The sequence below is a fragment of the Toxorhynchites rutilus genome, chromosome 3 (genome assembly GCF_029784135.1).
Source record: "Toxorhynchites rutilus septentrionalis strain SRP chromosome 3, ASM2978413v1, whole genome shotgun sequence".
Classification (NCBI taxonomy): Eukaryota; Metazoa; Arthropoda; class Insecta; order Diptera; family Culicidae; genus Toxorhynchites; species Toxorhynchites rutilus.
The window spans coordinates 141,994,483-142,020,561 of NC_073746.1; the positions used below are offsets into that span (position 1 = coordinate 141,994,483).

Here is a 26,079-nt window from a genome sequence, read left to right on the forward strand (position 1 = left end):
TTTTTTACGCGGTTTTTCCAATTAAGTGCAATATCACATCTTCCCCTCAGCTCACATTTTTCTCTCATGTTCCCTCAGAGCAAATTACGGTAGTTAGTGCTTGTAACGGAGTTTAGCGCTGAGTGCCGCACCTTATCACGATTCTTACGTGGATTTTAGGTGTTGGGTAACGGGGAACTCGCCGGGTGGTACAACGGGACGGGGTTTTCACGGGCAGCTATTCGTGAATGTCTTTTCCTGTCTACTTAGCTCTGGACGGTCCAACAGTGGTACTGCACGTGCATCGGCAGAAGAGTGTACAAATTACTAGGGAATCTTCTAGCAACAGCAGATGACCTCATTCGTGAGGGAAACAGAACTATAGCTACCAGTAACCAACGAAATTGCAGGAAAAAACTACGGGTTTTCGGAAGCGAGCAACACTCAACTTTTTACTTCCGTTCTACGTAAAGATATTCCCATATGATATTTATCATTAGGTGACATTGTTTTTTTACGCGGATTTTTCAATTAACGCGGATTTTTCAATTAACGCGGTTTTTTACGCGGATTTTTGAATTAACGCGGTTTTTTTAAGCGGATTTTCCAATTAACGCGGTTTTTTTACGAGGTACGTATCCCTCGCGTAAAAAAAACCTGGGTGTGCACTCCCATATGTTGAACAACTACATTATTCAAGAACAACCAAGTATTCCCCCTCATTTTTGGATTCATGGAATGAGTTTGAATAATTGGATTGAAATACCGAATCATCGAGGTATAATCGCAAACTTGTCATTCTAAAACATACGTTCAATTAAATGGAATATTATCTCATACGCTTATTAATTTTACCTACATAACGTTCAAACGTCCGAAATCATGCAACCGACATAACGTTCAAACACCAGAAATTATGCAACTGACATGTCTCTTATAAACGGGAATGAACTCTTTTACTTCACAGAGTTCATTTTTACACGCAATTGTCCGTGACAATGATGATAGACACAAAAATATTAAGTGAAGTGTAAGTGACGTGGAAGCATTTGTGACAGTGATGTTCGTGATCAGGCCCATAATGTGGAATGAAATCGTAGACCGTGTCTTTTTTTTATGAACCGCTAAGCGTTTGGTCAATATGAAGAGCAATACTGTTGGAAATCGCGGGATACTCCAGAATTTACCGAACTCGTGAACTCTATTACAGAGAATAAATCGTGTTATAAATACGCTTGCCCGCCCTTCCATATGGAACAATGTTTTTCAAACCTACTGGAAGCAGTTGGTTTCACTTTCGATGGTGACATGTACGATCTGTTACTGACTGAGTTTCTGGGTGGATATGTAAAACTCCATCCTTCTTAACGGAACAAGGCCTTGGGTCATTGCCTATCGTAGCCATCACTGCACTGTCATCTTATGCAAGGCAATGGCCTTAGGTCATTGCCTATCGTAGCCATCACTGCACTGTCATCTTATGCTTGGAGTGTTTGACCCCTTCAACGTCGAAGTTAACTGTTTCACCATTGCGTTTAGTGAAGAGAAATTGTAGACGAAATCGTGTACTTCGTGGGATGTTACAACCTCTACGATTGTCAACGGTGAACGCGAAGTTTACGACCGTAACTAGGCTATCGTATTTCACTTGAATGCTGACACCATCTTAACATTTTATCGATCGCTCGTAGTTAACACGATGAGCTTCGTGTCAGCATCTGAGGACTGACAGTGAATTTTCCGTCTTTTTCGCGCCGGTTTCATCGTGGTCTTTTCATCTTTTTCCAGAGTGCGGCAACAGGAAACGACGACAGCACAGTTAGAAGATGGTTTTTAGAAAAGTCCACTCTCGATCCGCATGGACCGACAGTAGTCCCTGAGAAAATTTAGGCGGCCAAAACTCAGATTTTTTAGCTAAAACCCCAATTTTTGGTAGACTGGGGTTTTCGGATACGCTGAGTTCATTTTTCAATTCTATTCACCAAAAACCCAACAGGATGGGGGGGAAGTAGTGAGGTGCAGGAGGGCAAAGTTCAAAATTTCCAGTTTTTATCGGTGTTTGGGAGAAGGGGGCAAACTTCAGAATTTTCAGTTGTTATCGTGTTTGCATGTTTTCGGATACGCAGAATTCATTTTTCAACTTGGTTTCACAAAAAAAAAGAAAAAAAAAGAGGAAAGAATTGATTTTTCGAACCATCGGTTAACTTTGAAAAATCATAATTTATAACTCATCATAACCAAAAAAAACGCCTGTCCGGTTTCGACGTATATTATGTGAAAAATCATCAGCTTTTCAGAAAAAAATATGAAAAAATATAGTCCCTTGGTCCCGAGACTATGAAAACAATAAAAAACGCGTACAATCAATAATAACGAGAACAGAATTCGAATTTTCTGCAGGTGTAGTATTTTTTCAAAAAAGACCAGGTGATTGGCTTCAATTTGATATGACCGATCATCTGAATCGGTTTAGTAGTTCAAAAGCTATGATTTTTTGAAAAAAGTCATTTTTGGAAAAAAGAAGCAAAAGTTGTTTTTTCGTACAACCCTAAAATGGAAATGGTCACCCCACTGAAAACATAAAAAGGTCTAATGTTTTGCGACAAAGCACAAAACTACCACTTTTCACGAAAATCTGAGAAATCTGAAAGGAAAAAAAAATCTGAAAAACACACGCGAAATAGCGGCACCGGCGAGCATGCGAAACTGGTATCTTTTCGCGCTGCCAGAGCGCGGAATGGGGTGAAACACGTGATCCTAGATGCCTTGAACATCCTAGAATAAGGTACTGTAGGATTTTTGTGTTTTTACGAAACTTCATTTTTTGAGTTTTGGCCGCCTAAATTTTCTCAGGGACCACTGTGCGACGAGGACCAGACAAAAAGTTCTTTGTCAGTCCTCCAATTCGGCTCAACTTGTTGACACATTAAGGACCGCTCGTTTTGGGGCAAACTTGAACGCTTCATTTGTTCGGATTCCACGAATGAGATCATTTCCTCCTGTTTGAATGAATTTCAATAAGTTTTTAATTCGTAGGTCATCTTTCGTTCTCATTCAGTTCAAATAACCCATTCGGGGTGGTTTCGACCAAGTAGCGCTATGCTGTAGTATGTATCCCGTTCCACGCAGAGGATACTGTTAGTTTAAGCTCTTCAAATCACTCATACTGCTTGTAAGCTGCATCTACTATACGTATGATCACTCCTCATACGTTCTTGATAGGGTTTTGATTTGGTAAACAAGTTGACTAGTCCAGAATCTAAAGTTGCGTTAGGGTCACCATGAAAAAAAAAGTTTAATACTCTAACTTTTATATTTCAAATTCTACATACCAGCTGTCTTCAAAAGACTTTTAGAATTTACTAATATAAACATTTTTCGATGCAATACATGTCAATATCTGAACTTCACTCAAAGTTATTGATATTTCTTCCCAAACAATACGCTCTTTTCAATTGCTTACCATTCTTTCTGGGCCAAACATAAAAAATGTTTGTTGACGGAATTTGAAAGAACGACATTGCGACATTGCGACGGCAGATGACAATTTAATATCTTTTGAGTAATCGATTAGATTTTGGTTGATATCACTTGATGAGAAGTGTGTGAAAAAGATCATTTTCTTTACACTGTTTCGCAAAATTATTGATTTTACGGGAAATGAGCGCCACTGTGGCATTCTTCCCCCTTCACCTTAAGCTTCAAGCTCAAACCGTGAATTATTCGACTGGTAACTAGTAGTGTTCACTCGGAACCCGTACATATTGACTGAGCAAAATAGCAGCGTAAATAAGATTCAAAACTCGTCCTTTTTGGTTCTAGTAACTGTGGCTAAGGACAATGGTAATCTGTGGGTGTGCGTAAATATGTGCCGCGCAACATTGCTGGAAAGACATCTCATGCCCAACATATACGATTTTTTCCACTGTTCACTTTCGCTATGTTTACAGTCGCCTTTGGTGAGGCTTTCCCCCAGGTTGATTTTGAGGAAGATAGGAAGATTACATAACGACTTCTAATTACACTCACGGGCTTTTTTCGTTACACGTGTCTCATGTATGGCATCGTAAAATTCCCGAAATCTTTTTCTTCACAATGCCGTTGTAGCAAACACACTGTAAACTTCATCGTTGTCATCTTAGTATGGCATACGATCTCCTTAGAGGGTATTGAATCATCAAGCGCTAGAATCGAAGCTGTTCAGAAATTCCGTGCCACTTCTTGTTCAGAAGAAGTATGGAGATTCTTGGGCCTCGTTACCTACATCGGTCGGTTTTACCGGATTTTTCAAACGCTCCGGCGTGAAGCTCGTGTGGGACGAAGACCAGCAAAAGTTTTTTGTGCCTCGGATCGTTATCCAGCATGAACTGTCATTTCAGAGACTTCTCCCGTTTCGACGTTTCGGATTTTTTGCGGTCGCGGAAGGCATTAAACACGAAGGTTTTGGATCGTCCCAAGTACTCTGCGATTTCGCGTTGGCTGCTGCCTGCTTTGGACATTTTGCGGATGACCATCCGCTGTGTTTCCGTGCAATTATGTGCGCGACCCATTTTTTGTTGACTGCAACTAGAAGCTCTGCGCAGTGGCGATATCGTAACCAATGAGGTACATCCGAGGTGCTATAATTGCTAGTTGAAAAACTATAATTCGAGAATTAAAACCTTACATTCTTCTTGTTTACATGATAAATACCTACTAGGATCCGAAAAACTCAAAATACCACCGAGAAACAATCAATTTACTTCAAAAATCGGTCGAAACAATACTCGAAATAGCCGAAACGAGGAACTGGTCCTAAATTTTGTCGCGTCATTTTAGAAATTAAGTATACTCAAAACGAATTTTTCAATGAATGACTATTTTTTAAATACAGATGTTATAAATTTCTTCGAATAATGCAAATAGATTATTATAATTGGATTCGAGAACTGGATTGGATAATTTTTTATCAAAGTTTTGACACCTTTTTTTTTGCTTGAGAAGTGGACTTCTGGTTTTGTCCGACACTGTAGATAATTGGAATAGAAACAATTTAAAATTTTTCCAATTACCGCTTTCTTTTTATTGCAGGATACATTTGAGTATTTTTTACTAGAACACGAATGAAAGTTTACAACTCTGATCCGTTGACTCCATTCCCGAATGTTGCACTGCGGGACTGCCATATTTATTTTGCATTTAATTCAATCAATACTTTCTCTCAATACAATACATACTTTGTCATTGGGACGAGGGGAAACAAGATCTTTGCAACATTGGCAACAGATCCTACCTCTCGAACATGTTCGATTCAATTAAAGCTGAATTTATTGCCCACTGTTGTAGCTGAAAATGTAAATGTTTTGTGTAATTTATTTAAATGTAAGCACGAAAACGCTCTCTCTCTCCCTCTCGGAATGTTATACGACTCGAAAAACAACTGCAAGAAAAATGTAGAAAACGCGAAGAACGCAGAAAATCTGCGTGGCATTTAGGAGATGTTGGTTTTTTTTTGCAAGGTACACTACATGCTGGCAAAATTTGCGCGGCCTGTTAGCGAACTGGTTTGGTGTCTGTCGTACTTTTCTCGGCGTTCGTCTGTATTTAACCATAATGTGCACCATGAATAAGTATTCAACCTTTGTCAACGACTTTTCGTGACCTGAAAACACTTCGCCGGTGACAAAAGTGACGAAAACAAACAAGTAAAAATTAACTCCGCGTGTTTGCGAATGCCGTATGCGACAACTGAGAAGCTGCAGATTTTTTCCCGCCTATGGAGACGAAGTACACCCCGTTGTTTCTGAGGAGCTGTTTCCATCGATGGGCCGAGTAATGGTGAATCAATATCGAATGGCAGTGGTTGACCCTTTGCAGCTGGAATTCGTAATTTTGTTTATTTTTATTAACGATTTTTTGAAACACGAAAAATATTTCGACAATAATGATAATGGATTGTTCTCAACTTTTTCTTTCAGGTTCATGTTTCATCGGAAACCAGTCCGACAAAGCGCTGCTCGGGTTCGTCATAGTCCCTCTGCTAACCTATTGGGTCATTGGATCCGGCTACCTCTTCACGGCGTATCTTCGGAAGCGCTCAGCATCGGCCCTGTTGGTGAGCAATCTGCCAGTGCACATCAACGGCATGGGAAAGTTCCTATTCATCTATTCCGTACCAAGCTCGCTGCTGCTTGTGGTGATGTTTTACGAGTTTGCCTACCGGGAAAATTGGCTCAGCACGCCCCATCCATCGCTGGAAACGGTGTCCTCAGCGAAGGCACCAATTTGGCCTTTCATCGCGCGGGCGGTGGTTGAGTTGCTGGTCGGAGTACTGGCATCGGCCTGGGCTGTCGGACCCCGGATAGCTGGCCTGTGTCGGAGTAAGGTCAACAATCAAGTCTATAAGCAGCCAGCGCCGAAATTCGGCGCATCGCCCTTCTCGGCCGCTTCGTATCAAACGGTCTGTCCCCAGAATTCGCTCGTTTCCGTTTCGATAGGTAAAGTTCCTCCGCGCCATGCACGGAAGTATCCGTCCCATTCGCACATCAACCGCAAACCTCGCAACTACAAGGCGTCCTCGCAAACGATGAGCCTCACCGGTAATGAGACCGTGCTGTGAGATGGGCGGTGGAGGTAGGGCGAACCCCACGAGGACCGAAACACAGGGATTCGACGGAAGGGTCAATTATCGGCGTACAACGTTACGTCGGCGACAATGTGATATTAATTTTAGTGTGGAGAGTAAATTATTTAACTTGGATTTTTACATGTACCGTAATATTATAGCTAGCCCAAACGACTGTGTGTACATTTTGAGGGTAACGACGCGATAAAATTGATCATTTTTAAGATTGGTACTTAAGAAAGGGTTTAATCATATGTTGCAGAAATTATAATTTGTGAACTGACAAGTATAAGTGCTGAGGGCCGGAGAACAACAAGCGGTAATGAAACACAAACGATATCTACACGCAGAATCGGTGGTGCCGTTGGGGCGCAAGCAGAGTTTGCAGACCTACACACGCGTGTAAACATAAAAGTGGAAAGTCAGGTGGAAGTTGTGAGTGGCCCGGGTTGTAAATTGTTGATGGCGTACCTGTTAATCGACTAACGTGGGCTTCGTGAAAACAAGAACTTCGGGATTCATAATTCTGCAGTTGTGCCTTTAGAAAGTTGAAACAGTTGGGTCACCGTAATGTGGGAAGCTTTAGTATTACATATAATTTTTCCTGTGTAAAATAACATATTGAAATGCTAAGTATCATTGCTTATAAGCTCCCTGTGAGTTTTTGCGCGAAAGGCTGTCAACCTGGCAAAACATTGCTGGTTGATTTATAATTTTCAATCTTCCCTCTGAACTTGTTTTTTTTAAGTTGGTACTATACTGTCAGTATTCTTAATGTCAATTTTGATTGCGATCTGTCATTTAGTTTGTTTTTGGTGAATCAACTATGTCGAAAACACGGGTGAATTAATTGTATAAGGCAGTGATTTTCAACCGGTGGGGAATTCGGTCATTAAGACGCGTCCACATTACGCCAATCGGCCTTGGCCGCCCGGTAAAGCCGACTAAATGTGGACGTACTGCTCGGGCTTGCCGACGTGTCGAAAACTGACTCGAATCAGACCGAACCCAACCCGAAACAAGTGGGTCCGGAGAAAGTCGAACCAAAACAAAACGAAGTAAATTAGCGTTGACAGGGTTGCCAATAATATTTTTCAAAAAACTGGAAGACTGCTTTTAAAAAAACTGGAAGAAAACTGGATCCTGTAAAATCATTTTATTTTAAGAAGTTCGACTTTGATTCATCTAAAATGATAAATGATTTATTTTAACCTATTCCAATGTTTTAGAATAAAATTTACTTCGATGCCTCGTGTAGTATTCATATGTAATTCATAAAAAAAAATGGGTGGGTTATATCTATGATATAACCGCAAGGTTGACGTGGGACTACCTTAGCTTAGTAATCATTTGTATGTATTGATTGAATTTTTGATTAAATGTAACAATTTCCGAATTCAATTGAATTCAATATATTTGCGTTGTGAGTAAAAAGTTTGAACAAATGCCACGTCTCTAGTGTCTGCACGATCTTACCAGGTACCTATGTTTAGGAGACCGTGTTAGGGAAACGCATTCGAGTCTGCACAAAGGCAAGCGAGTATAAAAGTACCCGCAGTTTGCATGTATTTGCAATGCCGATTTCCCCAGACACCTTGGTTTAGAAGTCTTTATAGGTAATCAGATTTTAGTCGGAGCAAAAATACTCCGGACCTGCATGAATTTGCAATCCCAATTTCCCTAGACACCTTGGTTCTGAAGCTTGTGTTGGGGAAACATATTTTAGTCGGAACAAATTGCCCTCGACTTGCATGTAGTAGCAATGCCAACTTCCCCACGCTCCTTGGATTTGAAATCTGTGAAGGGAAACGCATTTCGGTGGGAACAAAAGCTGCCCCTACTTTCATGTGTTTGCAATGTCGGTTTCGCCAATGCTGCTTGGTTTCGGAGAGAACAAAAGTTTCCCTACTGTCATGTATTTTCAATTCCGATTTCCCCAACGCTGCTTGGTTTTGAAGTCTGTGTTGGGGAAACCGTAAATCGGGCCAATCAAAACGAGGCAGTTAGGGCGTTTAGATAACGCTTAACATTTTACAGTTATTCAATTATTTATCTAATGAAAAATGACATTTTATTAATTGCGATAGATGCGTAGAAATATTCCCTATCAATTGTTGCAAACATCTTTCCGATCCAGTAGAAAATGTTCGAGTTATAAGCATTCGAAATCTTGCATTTTTTCCTGCATGTTCAGTGTTTATGTTTTCATTTTACCCCCCTTATATTCCGGTTAGACGTAGTCCCACGTCAAAAATAGCAAAAAAAACATTAATTAACCATTCGAGCAGATCAAAACAACGTTCTCCACCACTCGAACATTACCGTGGAATATATTTGAGGATTTTTTATATTTGAGGATGAGGAAATATTTGAGGATGAGGAAATAAAACCGTATTTTCTAGAAGTTCTAGAAGAAAATAGAACTTCTAGAAAATACGGTTTTATTTCGATAAAATTTGAAAAATCTCGTATTTATTGATCGACAATGTGATTAATTGAGGTGTAGTGTTTCTTTTGACCATATTCGCTATCTTTTTCGCATTCACGAAGAATTTAGAATAGAGAAACTCCGCCTGCGAATGAGGGATCTTTATAGAACCATGTCCGAAAAAGAACTTAAAACTATTGATAACCAGAGCAACGGGTCCAAAGCCCATAAGGAGGACGGTTATAATAGCTGTTATCCATCGCTATTACGTAAAGAAAGATAACTCTCCACCTTCGCTATCGAAGTGCGATACAGAGTACGTGCGATTGATAACGGAACATATCATCGGTAATACTGGTTTAAGAAGAGTTCTCTCGGTTATCTTCTCAGGTTTTCAAAAGATAACTCTCCTCCTTCAAGATTGAAGATGAGTAACGGAATATATCGCCGGTCCGATTGGATTTATAGTTCTTCTGGTTAACTTTTCATGTTTCACATAGATAACTCTCCGCCGTCGCGAATGGATTTCTATACAGTGTGAAGGCTATGTATAACATAAGATATCGCTGGGACGATTGCTGTTAGAGGAATTCTCTCAGTTACCTTCTCAGGTTTCCCAACATTCCACCGTCGTGATTGGATTTCGATTGTAAAAGACGCGAAGAATAATAGGATATACAGCCGGTCCAAATAATTGTACAGGTTTTCCTTTTCAGGTTACTTAAAAATGATCTATGCCGCATGTTGTGCAACATGAGATTTTCAGATTTTATTTCGTCGAATGATCGATTGATGTAAACGGAAACAAAATTATATCAATTAAAGTCAATGGAGCGCATTCTCCCTATGATCTTCTGAACTTGATAGAATGAATTGGGTTACCTATAGCACCTGATGTTCATATAAACTCAAAGCCAGCATAGCACGCGGTCTTTATGAACCATTTTGAATAAGATGTTCTGTTATGAACATTGCACCAGTCGTGGTTTTAAATGGGAGAACAATTGGAGGACCTAGAACATATAATATTTATATAATCTCGAAGACAGTGTAGCACGTTGGGTAGGCGCCACACCGTTTTGAATTCGTAAGCATAAGCAGAAGAAAAATAACACTGAGAGTGTGTAAGAAGAGAAAGATCGATCCAAGGTGAATACATCTTGAATCGATCGAACGAAAAATGTCAAATATAAAATTGATCAAGGAATAGGAGGGATAATATATAAGGCTGTCAAAAAAGTCCTGCGGTATTTTTTTTGAATTTTCATTTGTTCATAAAATTAGTTACAATCATCTGTTTTAAGTCAAATATGCGCCGTTTTGTTCGATGACTTGTTCCCAACGAGATGCCAACTCCATAATACCCCTGTTATAGAAACTCGCTTTCTTATTGGCAAAAAACTCGGATAGCCAATTTTCACAGGCCTCTTTTGTGGCTAACTTTTGACTACCTAGCTCGTTCGCCATGGACAAAAACAGGTGGTAGTCACTTGGTGCATGGTCCGGACTATACAGCGGATGCAAAAGAACCTCCCATCCGAGCTCCAGGAGCTTCTGGCGCGTCACCAAAGAAGTGTGTGGCCTCGCGTTGTGCTGATGGAAGACAATGCGGCCTCTGTTTATCAAAGATGGCCTCTTCTTCATGAGTGCTACCTTCAAGCGGTCCAGTTGTTGGCAGTACAGGTCCGAATTGAGCGTTTGGCCATAGGGAAGCAGCTCATTTGGTGGGATTATTCCTTGACAATCCCACCAAACACACAGCAGAACCTTCCTGGCCGTTAATGAGGGCTTGGCCACCATCTGAGCCGCTTCAGCGGGCTTCGACCACGACCGTTTGCGCTTCACGTTGTCATAAGTGACCCACTTTTCATCGCCAGTCACCATCCGCTTCAGAAACGGGTCGATTTTGTTGCGATTCAGCAGCGATTCACATGCGTCGATACGGTCAAAGATGTTTTTTGCGTCAACGTGTGTGGCACCCATACATCGAGCTTCTTTGTGAATCCAAGCTTCTTCAAATGGTTAATAACGGTTTGAGGACTTATCCCCAGCTCTTGGCCGATGCTACGGCTGCTACTATGCCGGTCTTTCTCGGCTAATTCAGCGTTTTTGTCGCAATTTTCGACGACAGGCCTTCCGGAGCGTGGCGCATCTTCGACGACCTCTACACCAGAACGAAAACGTTGAAACCATCGTTGTGCGGTGGAAATGGAAACTGTATCGGGTCCATAAACTGCACAAATTTTATTGACAGCTTGAAATGCATTTTTGCCTTTGTCATAGTAGTACTGTAAAATATGTCGGATTTTCTCTTTATTTTGCTCCATATTTGCGACACTATAACTCACGAACGACTTAACCAAACAAAACACTATCAAGGACTATATTATAGCGTGCAAAAATACCTTTCCAACAAGCTATAGTATGACTCGATACAATGAATACAACTAGAACTACGCGCTTACAACGACACCTCGCGGAAATATCGCAGCACTTTTTTGACAGCCTAATAGTTTTGCTACTGTCATGCGATGACCCAATACAAGCAAGAACAAGCGATGTGCATTGCTTCATATCTAGAACGATACTGAAAGTTTACCTCAGCGAGATCCAATATTAATGCTTTAGTCGTTCTTAATCTTCTTGTTTTCTTTGTTCACGCAGGCTTTAAATCATTCCCCTTCGTTGATCGCCGATAAGTTGCTCGGTATTGACGGCATGGGTAGGGAAGCTCACAAATGAGCAGAACAAATGTATGGGAAATGGAAATGCTTCTAGTTTTCATCAATTAAAACCGTTTACACATCAGGAGATTGTAATATATAGCATAAAAAAACAAATATTAGGGAATTAGGGAATTCTCATTCGTTTGGTATGTGAATCGTCAAAATCTGTTCGCGGCAAAAAAAAAAGTTATTACCGTTAACTTTATTTCATAAAAACGTAACACGTTTTTCTGATTTGGTACCCTTAATGAAAGACGTAGTTCAACGTCAAAAAGTAAAAACTAGACTGACGCAAACTGTGATTTCACCTTCGATCACCCTGAGTACCCAGAGAATGCATTAAGTGCTGCACATCCGCACTCCGAACATCTGCAACGATCCGATTACGCCAAAAGTGGGTGCGCAAGAGAAGAGATGTGAGCAAGAGGATGCTGGTGTGAAGTTGACTTGAAACGAGAAACACTACTTGTTCCGGGTAATGGCGATGGCGATGGCGATGGTGGTTGTTAAACAGTGTTGAAAGCCACAGAGAAAGACGCATTTTTCGAATATAATCGATTTTTGATTGGATTTTTGTTTCTTTTTTTACGCCATTTTTTACGATGATGGTATTCTACGGGAAGAGAAAATATCTTGTTCCCACCTTGTGCTGGCGGGGAGTGCGAGGTGCCCGCGTGGAGAATATAACAATAATTTACAATAAAACCTTTACGATAATGTTGGTAAATAAATAAATAAAGTTTAAACTATACCGCGCGTACATTGTGCTGCGCTTTCGCATCTCTGGAAACATGCTTCGATGATCGAGGTGCTGTTCTGCGGACAGAATATCTCGTTACTGCGGGAATGTCGGTACATGAGGTGAATACCTGTACGCAACGTATCTTCCATAAGCAGCTCTGTGGGGTGTTGAGTTTTGGCACGCTGAAAATAATTCCTCGGTTCGCTCGGTGCATTACGTTGTGCCGCCTTAGGGGAGCACTTTTGTGCATCATCATCCTCTTGTCAAGATCACAAGCTGGGTTTCCTTAGCCGAGAGCTGATTGGGTAGCAGTTAGCTAGTTAGCGGAGATTCGTTGGTATGTAGTTGGTATTGTTCGTAATGACTTATTTTTTTAACCTGTGTTCATTTCAACGGGATTGGCAAAATGATAAACAAAACTATGGAAAAAAATATTACTGAATTATTTCAAAGTTTGATTTCTGTTGTTGATTTTAATTCTCAAACTGCATACCAAACAGTTTTCTTCTAATCAGATTCGACATATCGGTGCAAGATGCTTTTTCGCCCATCAGGATATATTTACCAGATGTTGCAAAATTCATTTGTTCAATTTAAAGTATTTTTCCCTATCGTTCCCATATAGTTTTATTATTCAATTCAATTTGGTACCACCGGCTGATAGGGTTGTAGAGAATAGAGAATAGAACGAGGTAACTATGTAACCCTTGGAACTTTTTAGAATTATATGCAAATCATGTGGTACAACTGTAGGTCTCCTTTTTGTGACCTGGCTGAAACAAGTATAACTTTCAAACGGGTCACGTCGACTGGATGTTCAGTTTTTTTTTGTTAGCCATGTGCATTGACGCTACTTTTTAAATATATGTGTTCCGTCATATCCGACAAAAAAGGTGTGCTGAGGACGTGTCGGTCATTTGTGGTAAACGTTATTCAAAATTGTTATCCGGACGGGATAACAAGCGCTGAAATAAGATCGGTCCCTCATTCACCCGGAACGGGACTGAATGCCAATAATTGGATCCTGTGCGCCACCACCAGCCAAATGTACCTCGAAAACAAGCGATCGTATAAGTAAGTTCCTGCCAGGCTAAAATGGTGAATATATATGCACATATATTGGCATGCTGTATTTTGTTTGTTTTAGAACGAAATTTTATGCGTGCAATTTCACCGTCTTTCTCTTCGCGGGATTCTCGAGTCCGAGGAACCAACTGGTGCCTCGAGGCTTTCTCTCCATTACCCCTCGATCATGCTCCTCATGCTCCTGAACTGCAAACAGGCACCAACGCGAACAAGCCGACTTGGCCGTAGTTAGCAAGTCACGAACCCATAATTTAGCTAGTTGAGTTTCTTGAAACGGAATTGCGTTACCCTCGATGGACACCGGTGATCGGTGAGCCTCAGTGTAAAGGGAGATAATTGTGCCCCTAGCGATTAAGTGCTGCGAAAGTTTTCCCCTTTTTCGGGGATACTCTCGACTTGTGCTGGGCTCTGGTACGCATACAGAGCGATCGTTTCTTGTTAGGCTTCTAATTACCAGCTTGTTTTCCTCCGCAGCCATAGTTCGAACGTCATTAGCAGTTCGATTAACACGCAATTGTGGCAGCTCTTGTATTATCAATTAATGTGTTGTAATGTATTGTGATTTTTATCGTGTTAGGTGGTCATGAATTGTAAATATTTATTGTATGCTTATGTAGGTTCTATAGAGGTAAGCATAAACGACTGGTTTTACATTGATACATTAAATATAATATATTTGTCTCCAATTGTGCCATTAGTAAAGTTATATCGAACATGAAAACGATGATTCTGTTTCAATTATTATTGAATTACTTCTTAAGAGAAATACTTAATATTATTAATATTTGTACTTAGATACCGGGCAATGTAAATGAAATATCAGGATGAATAAAATAAAACATGTATTAGTTATTCAACTTATTATTGAATTATATCACAATATTTCCTCCTAAACAGTTGTGCATTCCAAAGTAAGGCTACACTGATACCCCAATTCAAGTGCCCACCTAATCATTTTCTGAATGTCCTTCATTTATTTGAATCACATTAAAGTAAACGTACTGCAATCTAGTTTGATATCGTATTTATTATATTCTTTTCAAGTTTCACTTATGATTCCATAGAGAAAAGAAAAGAGTTTTATCTAAAAAAAACAAAACAAAAATCAATTTGTACTGAACAAAGTGTCCTACTTCGATAACCGTTATGTTTCCATTATAATACCCCTCGATTGTTTATGCTTGACATGTTTTGCAAACGGTTCGACCAGGTGTATTTGTATACAGTGATTAAAATCCGTAATCGTACTCCACCATGCAGATCATTTTTCCCTTATTTTTACTTTCAAGAAAACAAGCTTTCGGAACATTCTATTTAAATAAAATTATAGTATCATATGAGAGTTAAAAGGTTTGCTATCTGTTTTCAGAATAATAGTTTTGATTTCTCTAAAACCGGCGAATGTATGTGCTAATGTATGAAAATTGACTCAAACTCATAATCGTACGCTGGTTGAAATCTCTACTCGATTTCGAAGGCGTTGGCCAATTTCCTAATTCCATCATTATTATGGTATCCCTTGTTCATTGCAACTATACTTAGCTGTCTTTAACCTTATCTACGAGTTTTTTTGTGTATTCAGAAGGTATATTTATCTTTTTTTTTTCATTAAGTGGTTTTTAAGGTGAAGGTGGAAGCTAGCCATTGTAGTAGTATAGGTAAACCCACGTGAAAAATGGGGTAAAAGTGTTTGTGAGAGAAGGGCAAAGCACACGTAAATAGATCAATTCACTTATCAGACTGTGTGGCGCTTCATTGACACGAGTCTTTGAATACAGGCAAACCTGTTTTTTTGTGCGGGGGATAGGGACCAGCAGCTTTAAAAAATCATGTTCGGTACACATTTTGAAAAAAAACTTTTTTTGTGCGGTAGATAGGGACCGCATAAAAAAAGTTTCCCCCAAGAAAATAACTCAATCCACCCCATTCACCGTTCAATTTCCTTTTGTTTCTCTGCTTTGCGATGGGACACTTTGTCTTTTCGGTTGCACGTGGCTGTTTTGTGCTTTTAGTTGCATGTCAAAACGTGTTGCTGTTAGAAATCATGTCATGCAAGAACTTTTCTTGATGAGAGGAGGGGAATGATTTCAGAAGTGGATAATTGAGACGCAAATATGCTTTTTTCGCACTGAAATTCATATAAACCATCGAAAAAAACTAAATGGACGATAACTTCGTCAAATATGCTTCGTTTCATACACCGCACAAAAAAATCGTACAAAAAGAAACCGCACAAGAACAGAAAATCGCACAAAAAAAAATGCACAAAAACAGGTTTTACTGTACATTTGAAAAAAAAATACAATTCAATACTAAAGTAAAATGTATGAACGATATATTCCGATGAACAATTGCAAATATGAATATTTATAAAGGTACATTTGCATATGAAGTAAAATTCTGATTATACGCGAGCGTAACATAACCAAATTATAACACATGTGAATTGGGGTTCTTTTGGTATTAACAAGTTCTTCCGCATAGTAACTCGATGTTGATAATTCCTTAATATTTCCCTTCGTTGATCGTATCGTTTTCACATATTCACGTTAGAGATCCTTAACCCTTTTCTTCGTTGGCCGAGACATTTTGATTGAATGTAATACTTTTCCGTTTACTGTTTTTGAAACATTGGCAGCCGTGGCAGTGTTCCGAGCTCTGCAATACAATTTTCTTACCTAACGTTAAAGTTGCTAAAACTTGCATTATAGACCCATTAAACGTAAAAATAATAATTGTATTGATATCAACACAATTTTGTTCTATTGATTTTCATGACATGAAACGCTATGACTCAGGAACAACATTTTATTGAGTGGTTTTTATAGTTGTTTCGATGATGTTGTCTGGCATCTGTGTCGAAAAAATAACGATGCTTTCACCAATTCAAACAAAACCATTGCCGAAGATTGAAAAATGAAAATGTAACTTTCAGAGCACTTGTTCGAGTTTTCCGACGTTTTTCACTATACAGTGCGACAGCAGATGAAAATTTAATATCTTGTGAGTAATCGATTAGAGTTTGGTTGATATTACTTGATGGGAAGTGGTGTGGTTGATTTTTGGGCAATGATTTCGGTAGATGAAAGAAATGCTCGCCATTGTAGCTAGCTTCCACCTTCACCTTAAAATCGTAATTTTTAGAAATGTAATGGTTTCTAAATTTCCTACAAAGATAACTTCCTTAGTTTCTAACTGGGATTGATGGCGGAAGATCGTGGAGGATCTTTTGAATAACTTTTGAGTGATTGTAATGTAACCATGTGCGAACTTCATATGTCTTGAGCTCTGGTTGGTTTTTGGTTTTAAGGAACTTTAATCCGATGGTCATTCGTCCCTTTACTACATACTACACTTTTAGGATGTTCAAGTAAACATTCTGATCCATTACACCATCGATAAAAACCAAATTGAGCAAACAAAAAGTTTGTAATGTGCCTAGGAAGGGCAGCTTGAATGCCCGAGCAGAGAGGGACAAACCGTTTCTCAGCAAAAAAAAAAAAAAAAAGGTAGTAACAGTAACTCCAATTTAATTATTCCAAACAGCATGAAACACATCAATGTCTTACTGGTAAGATGTTATTTCTATAGATGGGTTCTAATTTGATATTTTTGACTTCGATAGTTATCGTTTCGTATGGAGGAAACTAACGATGAATTAAACGTAAAAAAAAATAAATTTAAAAGCAATGTTCAAACATGGTGGTGGTGGAGGGATGATATGAGGGTGCATGTATGAGGAATTTGATTTTCATCGATGTTGTATTGGGTCAGAATGTTTATTCGATCATCCTGAAGGAAAATATGAAGCAACGTGTCAACAAAATGGGATGAAATTAAGGATTCAAGTTTTGCCAAGACAATGACCCAGAGCTCAAGACATATTATATAAAGTTCGCACATGGTTACATTACAATTACTCAAAAGTTATTGATATTCCTCCCCAATCTTCCGACATCAATCCCAGTAAAACACTAAGGAAGTTATCTGTGTAGGAAATTTAGATACCATTAAATTTCTAAAAATAACGATTTTAAAAACCACCCTATGAAAAAAAATGATAAATATACCTTCCGAATACACCAAAAAAAAAACTCGTAGTTAAGACTAAAGATAGCTAAAGATAATTGCAATGAACAAGGGATACCATAATAATGATGGAATTAGGAAATTGGCCAAAGCCTTCGAATTTCAACCAGCGTACGATTATGAGTTTGAGTCAATTTTCATACATTAGCAATTTTTAGAGAAATCAAAACCATTACTGAAAACAGATAGCAAACCTTTTATCTCTCATATGACACTATAATTTTATCTAAATAGAATGTTCCGATAGCTTGTTTTCGACTTTCAAAAGATTACGGATTTAAGTCACTGTACGTGATCACATTTTATTCAATAAAAAAATGGAGAACGCAGTGACTTCGAAAGCACTTCGCTTGTGTATCCCAAAAATGGTGGTCGTGTTGTACAAAAGGTAAATCGGACCGGGCTGTCGCTAGAAAGTACATTATCAGCAAGGAAGCAAGGAAAATTCTTCTGAAATTAAAAACGTTCAAATCAGTGAAGGATCGCCCTGGAAGAGGCAGCGAGGCAAACAAAGCCAAACAGCTTAGTTTGGGTAAGAAGCAGCTAATATGTTTTTTGAGTTCTGGAAAACGGATCGAGAACTTCAGGAACCCCACATCCAATGCACGGTGAGAAATGAAGCAGGAAATGTGATGGGATAACCACGGATGATTCCTATTTCAACATCGTACCCTCGTAACCCTCGAAGAGAAGTCTGGGAAGAGCTGGATCCACAGAACCTAAATAACCCGATGGAGAGTATGCTGAAGCGCCTGTTTCAGGCCCTGAAGACTAAAGGAGAACACATTAATTAAATTGATTGGAGAAAAATAACAAAATATTCACTATTCAATAAATGAACCTAAAAATATATTAAAATAAGATATCAAAAAGGACTACAGTGTGTTAACTTTAATTTGATCCAAATGAATGAGAGATATTCAAAAAAGGATGAGGTGTGCCATCACAATAAACGATTGGATCGTTTACCATTGGAGCCCCGATGTAGATGTACCAGCCTTCTAATTGATGGATGTTCGGCGTTTCTAAAGGAAGGCTAAGAAATATACCGTAGGAGATCGTACAGATAATGTTATACACGAAGCGTGGAACTTTATTGCGTAGAACTTTGTTGCTCCCGAGAGGAATATTTTTATTTTTATTACATCTGAACACAGCTCCTCTCATGTCTTTCAGTTTTTGTTTATATATTTAGTATAACTCTCTATAACTCTATAACATTGAGTATAGAGTGGTACAAATATCATAGAATAACATCAACATAAATACGAAATTCAAAAGCCAGCTATTTAAATCGACCGCCTCCCCTAGTCATGCTAGCAGATAACCTCAAAAGCCAAACTGCAAATTTTAATATCAATGAATTTGAATGATTACTGGGATTGGTGGGGTTAACTGAAGGTGAAAAACTGTGGTTGTTCATGAAGGAGCCACAACCAATTGTAAGGTAGAATAAAGAAGGAGAAAAACCAACGATACGGCAAATGCGAAAGTACTTGATGCTACTTCGAGAACGCGATTAACCAGCACTGTGAAATCCTCCAGCTGCATGTTAGGGAAGCAACATACTCAGGTAGAGCTTTCATTCGGATTACTAAACCATTTGGAGTTGTTGATTGCAGTCTGATAGTGACGAACACAAAGGTGGCCCTACTGAAACCATTATCAAGGCCTCGATTGATTGACAGATTTTGCAACTAAGTCTACGAAGGGTATCTGTGAAGATGTATCTCGTGTTTGGTTCATTGGGCCAGAATTTCTGAAACACCCAGAGTCGGAGTGGGCTCAGCAAAGAACCATCGATCGAACAGGAACTGCGCCCATGCCATGCATATTGCAATGTGTTAATCGTACTCGAAATATTTGACTTGGATCCATCGCCGTCTGGCCAATCGAAGGCGCTAGACTAAAGCTGTACGATCGATGGATAATTAAAATCAGAAGATCTGTAGGAGGAGCAACGAAAGCTGATTCTATTATTGACACAGTGACAGATCTTCTCGGATGAAATAGTGCTGCTGACACTCAACTCACAGGATCCGGCAGCACAGCAAATATATATTTTATAATCTATGTTGAATGAATTTGCGATCCTGGGGATGGACGACCTATCAAAAGATTGAAACCAGGTTTCAAAGTAGGATTATGTCTAGCAATAAGGTATGATTTTCTGAAGGTGATGAATGACAATCTGAGAGCAGAACATTTAAGAAATAATAAAAGATATGGATAATTTTATTGCTCAAAGATATTTTGTGAAATTTTGTGTTGCAAACATAATTGCTTGTGCCGAAACGTTAAACATGTTGCCGTAACCCGTGAACTAAATATCTCTCACGAGTCCTTTCGTCATTTTTGGTTGATGTTTTGGGCATGAGAATAGTCGCGGCACGAAAACGAATTCGAAAGCATTTTCTCATGGGCTCGATTTTAAAAGGGTGTGCGCGCTGCCTGAATTCTGTGTTATTCCGCATTAAGGAATAGTTCATAATTCATAATTAATGTGGATGGAGGACAAGACGAGAACCCTCGTTGTAAAAACATAATAGATATTTACGATTAATCATATTAATCAATTGAATCTTGATGAAACATTCGTTACTACAAATGATCCAAGATGTAGTGCTTTCAACCGAGTTGAACGTCGGATGGCTCCTCTTTCCCGGGAGTTAGCAGGTTCAATACTGCCTCATGATCAAGACGGATCTCACTAGGATGAAAAACTCAAAACAAGGGATCCGGAACTGAAAACGAAATATTATTAGTATACGGGACTGATGTGTGCGATTCCGTCAAAGCAGAATATATTGAGTCCGCAAACTCCCTAAATCGATTAAGCGGAATTAGTAGGCTATTCGATTGAGTGATTTGCTCGTCACGTGAGGACACCGAGTACCCTTTGCAAGTAGTTAAGTGTAACGACAGGAACTACTGCATTGAACCAGAGAGTATTCACTTTTGTATAAATTAACATCAATTTATACCAGCTCATGCTCCTCTTAGCTAAACGCCAGGTGGTTTGAAGGCACCATGTGAGCATTAGTATACCCTCTCTGTTCTAAATTCTATGAAATTGACGAAAGTTCTTCCGAGATCACTACTTGCATATAAGCAACTTCCGTAGGGCATTTGATTCCGACCTGTGGTTGAGTGTGTCCAAAAACCGCATTTTTAGCGTTACGTAAGGGGCCATCTACATACCTCTTGGACAGAAAAAGCATGATTTTAGACACCCTCTCCCTTTCCGTGGACAAGCGTGGACATTCGTTACACCCCTCCCCCTGTTGTCCGAGCGGACAATCGTCCAGTTTCAAGAAAAAAATTTTCGCTTAAATTCCATTTCACATTTGTTTCTATTTTCTATTACATGTTTTTATTGATAAAAAAGATACGTACATATAATACTCACAGGGCCATACTATGACAAACTCATTCTAGTGTAAACATGTCCAGGCACAAAAGCGTAAAATTTGAGGGAGTATAACACTTGAAAATGACCAAAAAATAGAAAAGCTGGATAAAACTGTAAAAATTTAAAAAAGCTGGTTTTTTGCCTTTGCCTTTGGTCAGTCGTTGTGATTTCTGATTGGCTGATTTCGATAAATTTTGTAAACAAAGCCGATTTTTTCAGTGTTGCCAATAAAAATAAAAGGGGGGTCTCCGTAGCCACATTGGTTGCGCGTTCGCTTAGCAAGCGATCGATCGTGAGTTCAAAACTCAGGGCCCTCATTGACCATCTTTGTGTTGTTACAGAATAGCTACGTCCACGCAACAATCATCAGCGATGGAGATCGATCCACGGTCGAAATAAGATCGATTCATCCATACAACTGCTCTGCTCTGCAAGACACATCGGGCTGCTGTTCTATAAATAACTCAACAATGATCAATCAACTGTCTCCGCTGTCCGGTGGTCCAACTGGATAATAGAAGAACAGAAAGAATACTCTTACGCCTAAATGGCTACTGTGTGAATGTACCATATGTAATGGTATAGAAGGAATACTGGCGAATGGCAACTGTGTAATGTGCTAATTATAGATATGATAACCATGTGACATGTACACAATTAAAATTCGGCTCTGTTACATCTAAAATGCTAATGAGCCTTAAATAAATAAATGGGATAAAAAAAATTAAAATAAATAGCGTCGGATTTGTATTGAATTTAGAAATGGTGAATTTAATGAATACTACGATATTTAATTTAAAGAAAATGTGAAGGAAATATATGCAAGTTTATGTATGTGTTTTTTCACAATGGAGTAAAGCGAACGGCAAAACACTCATTTGTCAATTTAGCTTCGTTAGGTCCCTAATGCGATTTCATATTTCGGAGTATAATTTCTATTGCTAAGAAGAAATGGATAGTCTCATCATTCCCTATGTTTTGCTGACCACCAATTGTTACACTGCTGACGTGTTCTTTCCCGCTGACTTATATTAGAGCTACGAATTTTGTTCTGTTCTGTCGAGGAAAGTTTTCGCTTCATCGACGATGTACTCATAGTCGAATTCAATATTCATGACATCTACATTATCACTAAAATTAGATGAAGCTAAAATTCGATATGATATCGATGCTGCTTCAATTTCTGGACTGAACATTCTTCTCGCCGCTTCGTTAGCAAGTCCATCAATCCAAAAAGATGTTCTTGTGTATCGGCTGTATGCGAAGCATTCGGTACTACGGTCATGTATTGCGAAGGAGTAACGATTCTCAAGTTGTTTCTGAACTACAATTTGGTTGAGCGCCATTGTTTTGCACGAATCAACGAGAAAAGATTCTCCAGACAGCCTTGGACGAGTTGTTTATCCTTTTTGAGATTGCCTTACTGAAAATATGCAAAATCATTAAATTCGCACCAACCAAATGGTACGATTCATAAAAACAGAAATTGAAATATCCGAATTTTTTAAATATTTGGCAACTCTGACGTCTTTATGTCATGGTTTCGTTTTTGTACGACGAAGAAGAGTAAGAAGCCAGTTGTCTCATCTTGTCTTAGATCTAAACCCGCTCCCCTCACCCCATGGACAAGTGTGGACATTTTCGTAACCCCCAACTCTCTTGAAATTGTCCGCGTGGTACAGTGACTCAAATCCGAAATTGTACTCCACCATGCAGATCTCTTTTCCCTTGTTTTGAAAGTTGAAAACGAGCTTTCGGAACATTCTATTTAGATAAAGTCATAGTGTCATATGAGAGTTAAAAGTTTTGCTAATTGTTTCCAGAATAATGGTTTTTATTTCTCTACAAATGGCGAATGTATGTGCTAATGTATGAAAATTGACTCAAACTCATAATCGTACGCTGGTGGAAATCTCAACTCGATTTCGAAGGCGTTGGTCAATTTTCGAATTCCATGATTAGTGTGGTATCCCTTATTCATTGCAACTATCTTTAACAGTCTTTGGCCTTATCTATGATTTTTTTTTTGGTAAATTCGGAAGGAGTATTTATCAATTTTTATATCAAGTGGTTTTTAAAATCGTTATTTTTAGAAATTTAATGGTTTCAATATTTCCTACACAGATAACTTCCTCAGTTTTTTACTGGGATTGATGGCGGAAGATTGTGGAGGAATAACAACAACTTTGGAGCAATTGTAATGTAACCATGTACGAGCTTTATATGTCTTGAGCTCTGGGTTATTGTCTTGGCAAAACTTGAATCCTCGATTACAGCACATTTCGTTGACACTTTGCTTCATATTTTCCTTCAGGATGTTCACGTAAACATTCTGATCCAATACACCATCGATGAAAACCAAATTGCTCACATATGCACCCTCATACCATCCCTCCAAAACCTCCATGTTTAAACGTTGCTTTTAAATTATCTTTTTTGTTTAATTCATCGTAGGCTTCCTCCATATAAAACGATAACAATCGGAGCCGAAAATATCAAATGAGGAGCCATCTACGGAAATAACATATTACCAGTTAGACATTGATATGTTTCATGCTGTTTGGAATGATCAAATTGGAGTTACCCTTTTTTTTTGTGGAGAAAAGGTTTGTCCCTGTGTGCCTGGGTATTCAAGTTGCCCTTCCTAGGCACATTACAAACTTTTTGTTTGCTCAATTTGTTTTTTTTTTCGATGGTGTAATGGATCAGAAAGTTTACTTGAACATCCTGAAGGAAAATATAAAGCAAAGTGTCAACGAAATGTGATATAATCGAGGATTCAAGTTCTGCCAAGACCCAGAGCTCAAGACATAAAAAGTTCGCACATGGTTGCATTACAATTACTCAAAAGTTATTGATATTCCTCCACAATCTTCCGACATCAATCTCAGTAAAAAACTAAGGAAGTTATCTGTGTAGGAAATTCTGAAACCAAAAAAATTTTAAAAATAACGAATTTAAAAACCACTTGAAGAAAAATATGATAAATATTCCTTCCGAATACATTAAAAAAAACTCGTAGATAAGGCTAAAGACAGCTAAAGATAGTTTCAATGAACAAGGGACAAGGGATGGAATTCGGATATTGGCCAACGCCTTCGAAATCGAGTTGAGATTTCAACCAGCGTACGATTATGAGTTTGAGTAAATTTTCATTCATTAGCACATACATTCGCCATTTGTAGAGAAATAAAAACCATTATTCTGAAAACAGTTAGCAAACCTTTTAACTCTCATACGACACTATGACTTTATCTAAAAAGAGGGCCTGATTCTCGAATCCACTTCACGGTGGAAATGAAATAAACGGCACGCCATTGAACTACGTTTTATGAGTTAGTGAAGCGAAGATAATGATGAGTTTTCAGGCAGAATGAGCACTTTTCAAATAAAAAATCACTAATGAAAATTAACTTCTTCGTATCAAACTGGTATTCAATGTGAGTGGAAAACTTTTGTTTTCTTCATGTTATATAATATTCTGATACAAAAATTTCATCTGAAGATAATTTGATATTATAATGATAAATATAGTGGGAAGCTAATCTCGTATCCAGATGTCGACACTGTACCGTGAAGTGTATTCGTAGTGTATTCGAGAATCAGGCCCAGAATGTTCCGAAAGCTCGTTTTCGACTTTCAAAACAAGGGAAAAGAGATCTGCATGGTGGAGTACGATTACGGATTTGAGTCACTGTATGTGGACGGACCCGTATTTGTGTACCACGCCTAATGACGAAGTGTACCAAATAAAGCAAAAAAAAATCAAATCCAGCAGATGTCGCTAGCTTAATATCACAGTCCTCGCGTTGGGGTCAGATGTCGGTAGCAGCAGAATACCATTCAACACGAAATACAGTATAACGAGAGAAGTGGCGCGAAATTATTATGACGTATCCATGTTTACGTTGAGCGATGTATTTCATTCGTTCGTGGTTTTTCAAACGTTCGTAGTAAAAGTGGTTTTGTGCGGCAACAATTCATAACGAACAGTGAATTGAATAGTTTTACTTGTAAATTAAGTTCTAGACGGATAAATCATTAAACAAAAATGGATCAGTATCCGACAGAGGAGGAGGAATATGAGCTGATGTACGGCGATGAACTGGAGGCGATGGAAGATATGGATATTGAGAGTAAATATTTTTCTATTGACGCTCGATTTTATTGATCAATTATGAACTGATTTTGTTTTAGTGACATTGGCCGTACCTGGTTCCTCAAAGACAACCACGAAATCATCCGAGCCGCCGCGAGCATCAACCTCTATGTCTCACCACACCAATCATCCGCTTGATAGTCCTCACTTTTCGCAAATTGACGGAGAGAGTCCACTGCGAAGTCCTGCACTTTCCCTGATACCTCGACACAGTTCCACCATCCAGAAGCGACTTTTCGGGACTCCCGGTCCCGGGAGGAATGACGAGAATCTGAGACGCACCTCATCTACCCCATTTCCGGGGCCGTCGTCGTCGTCTGCTGGAGCTGATCCACTGGCGGAGATTCAAAATTTGGGTCTCAAGGCGCAAAAGCGACGGCTAGATGCGTTATTTGGTGATATTCAGGACATAGAGGACGATGTGAGCGAAATCGATTGCTACCGGCAGACGAAGAAAGCGAAAACTGAGGATGAATTGGACAGGGAACTGATCGAAAGAATCCTCGATGCGAGGAAGCGTTTCCAGGCTGTGATTCATCCTACCAAGTCCAATGATCTAGCTCGGGCTGAAGCGTTGCATCGGTTTAAAATGCAAAATCTGTCCTATTCACTACCGAAGTAGACTTTCTCTGCAAAGATTTCAATAGCAATAATCAAACGAACATTTTCATATATTTCAGATGGCCATTTGTCACAGTTGTGCGAAACGACATGGAGAGGGTATACGTGCGATTCCACTCGGAGGAATTCGAAACGAGTGCGATCAGCGAAATCAACTGTTTCAAGGATGGCTACAATGGATTACTGGGTGATGCTAAGGAGAAAATATGGAGGGAAGCCAACGAGATTGTAAG

General features: G+C 39.1%; 3 protein-coding genes and 1 pseudogene across 3 annotated transcripts in view; 3 read left to right on the forward strand and 1 right to left on the reverse strand.

The window, feature by feature from the left end:
- The window catches only part of LOC129778730 (frizzled-4), a 106,759-nt gene extending 92,376 nt beyond the window's left edge, over positions 1-14,383 (forward strand). The window contains exon 3 of the mRNA XM_055785810.1: positions 5,937-14,383. Coding sequence (XP_055641785.1) covers positions 5,937-6,577 — 641 coding nt within the window. The 3' untranslated portion in view covers positions 6,578-14,383. The remainder of the gene's footprint in view (positions 1-5,936) is intronic.
- The window catches only part of LOC129778729 (cilia- and flagella-associated protein 206), a 101,260-nt gene that overhangs the window by 53,056 nt on the left and 22,125 nt on the right, over positions 1-26,079 (reverse strand). The window lies entirely within an intron of this gene.
- Positions 4,551-4,630, forward strand: LOC129780850 (U4 spliceosomal RNA; annotated as a pseudogene).
- Positions 24,959-26,079, forward strand: part of LOC129778727 (chromosome transmission fidelity protein 18 homolog) — a 45,682-nt gene continuing 44,561 nt past the window's right edge. Inside the window, exons 1-3 of the mRNA XM_055785804.1 lie at positions 24,959-25,202; positions 25,264-25,843; positions 25,906-26,074. Coding sequence (XP_055641779.1) covers positions 25,118-25,202; positions 25,264-25,843; positions 25,906-26,074 — 834 coding nt within the window. The 5' untranslated portion in view covers positions 24,959-25,117. The remainder of the gene's footprint in view (positions 25,203-25,263; positions 25,844-25,905; positions 26,075-26,079) is intronic.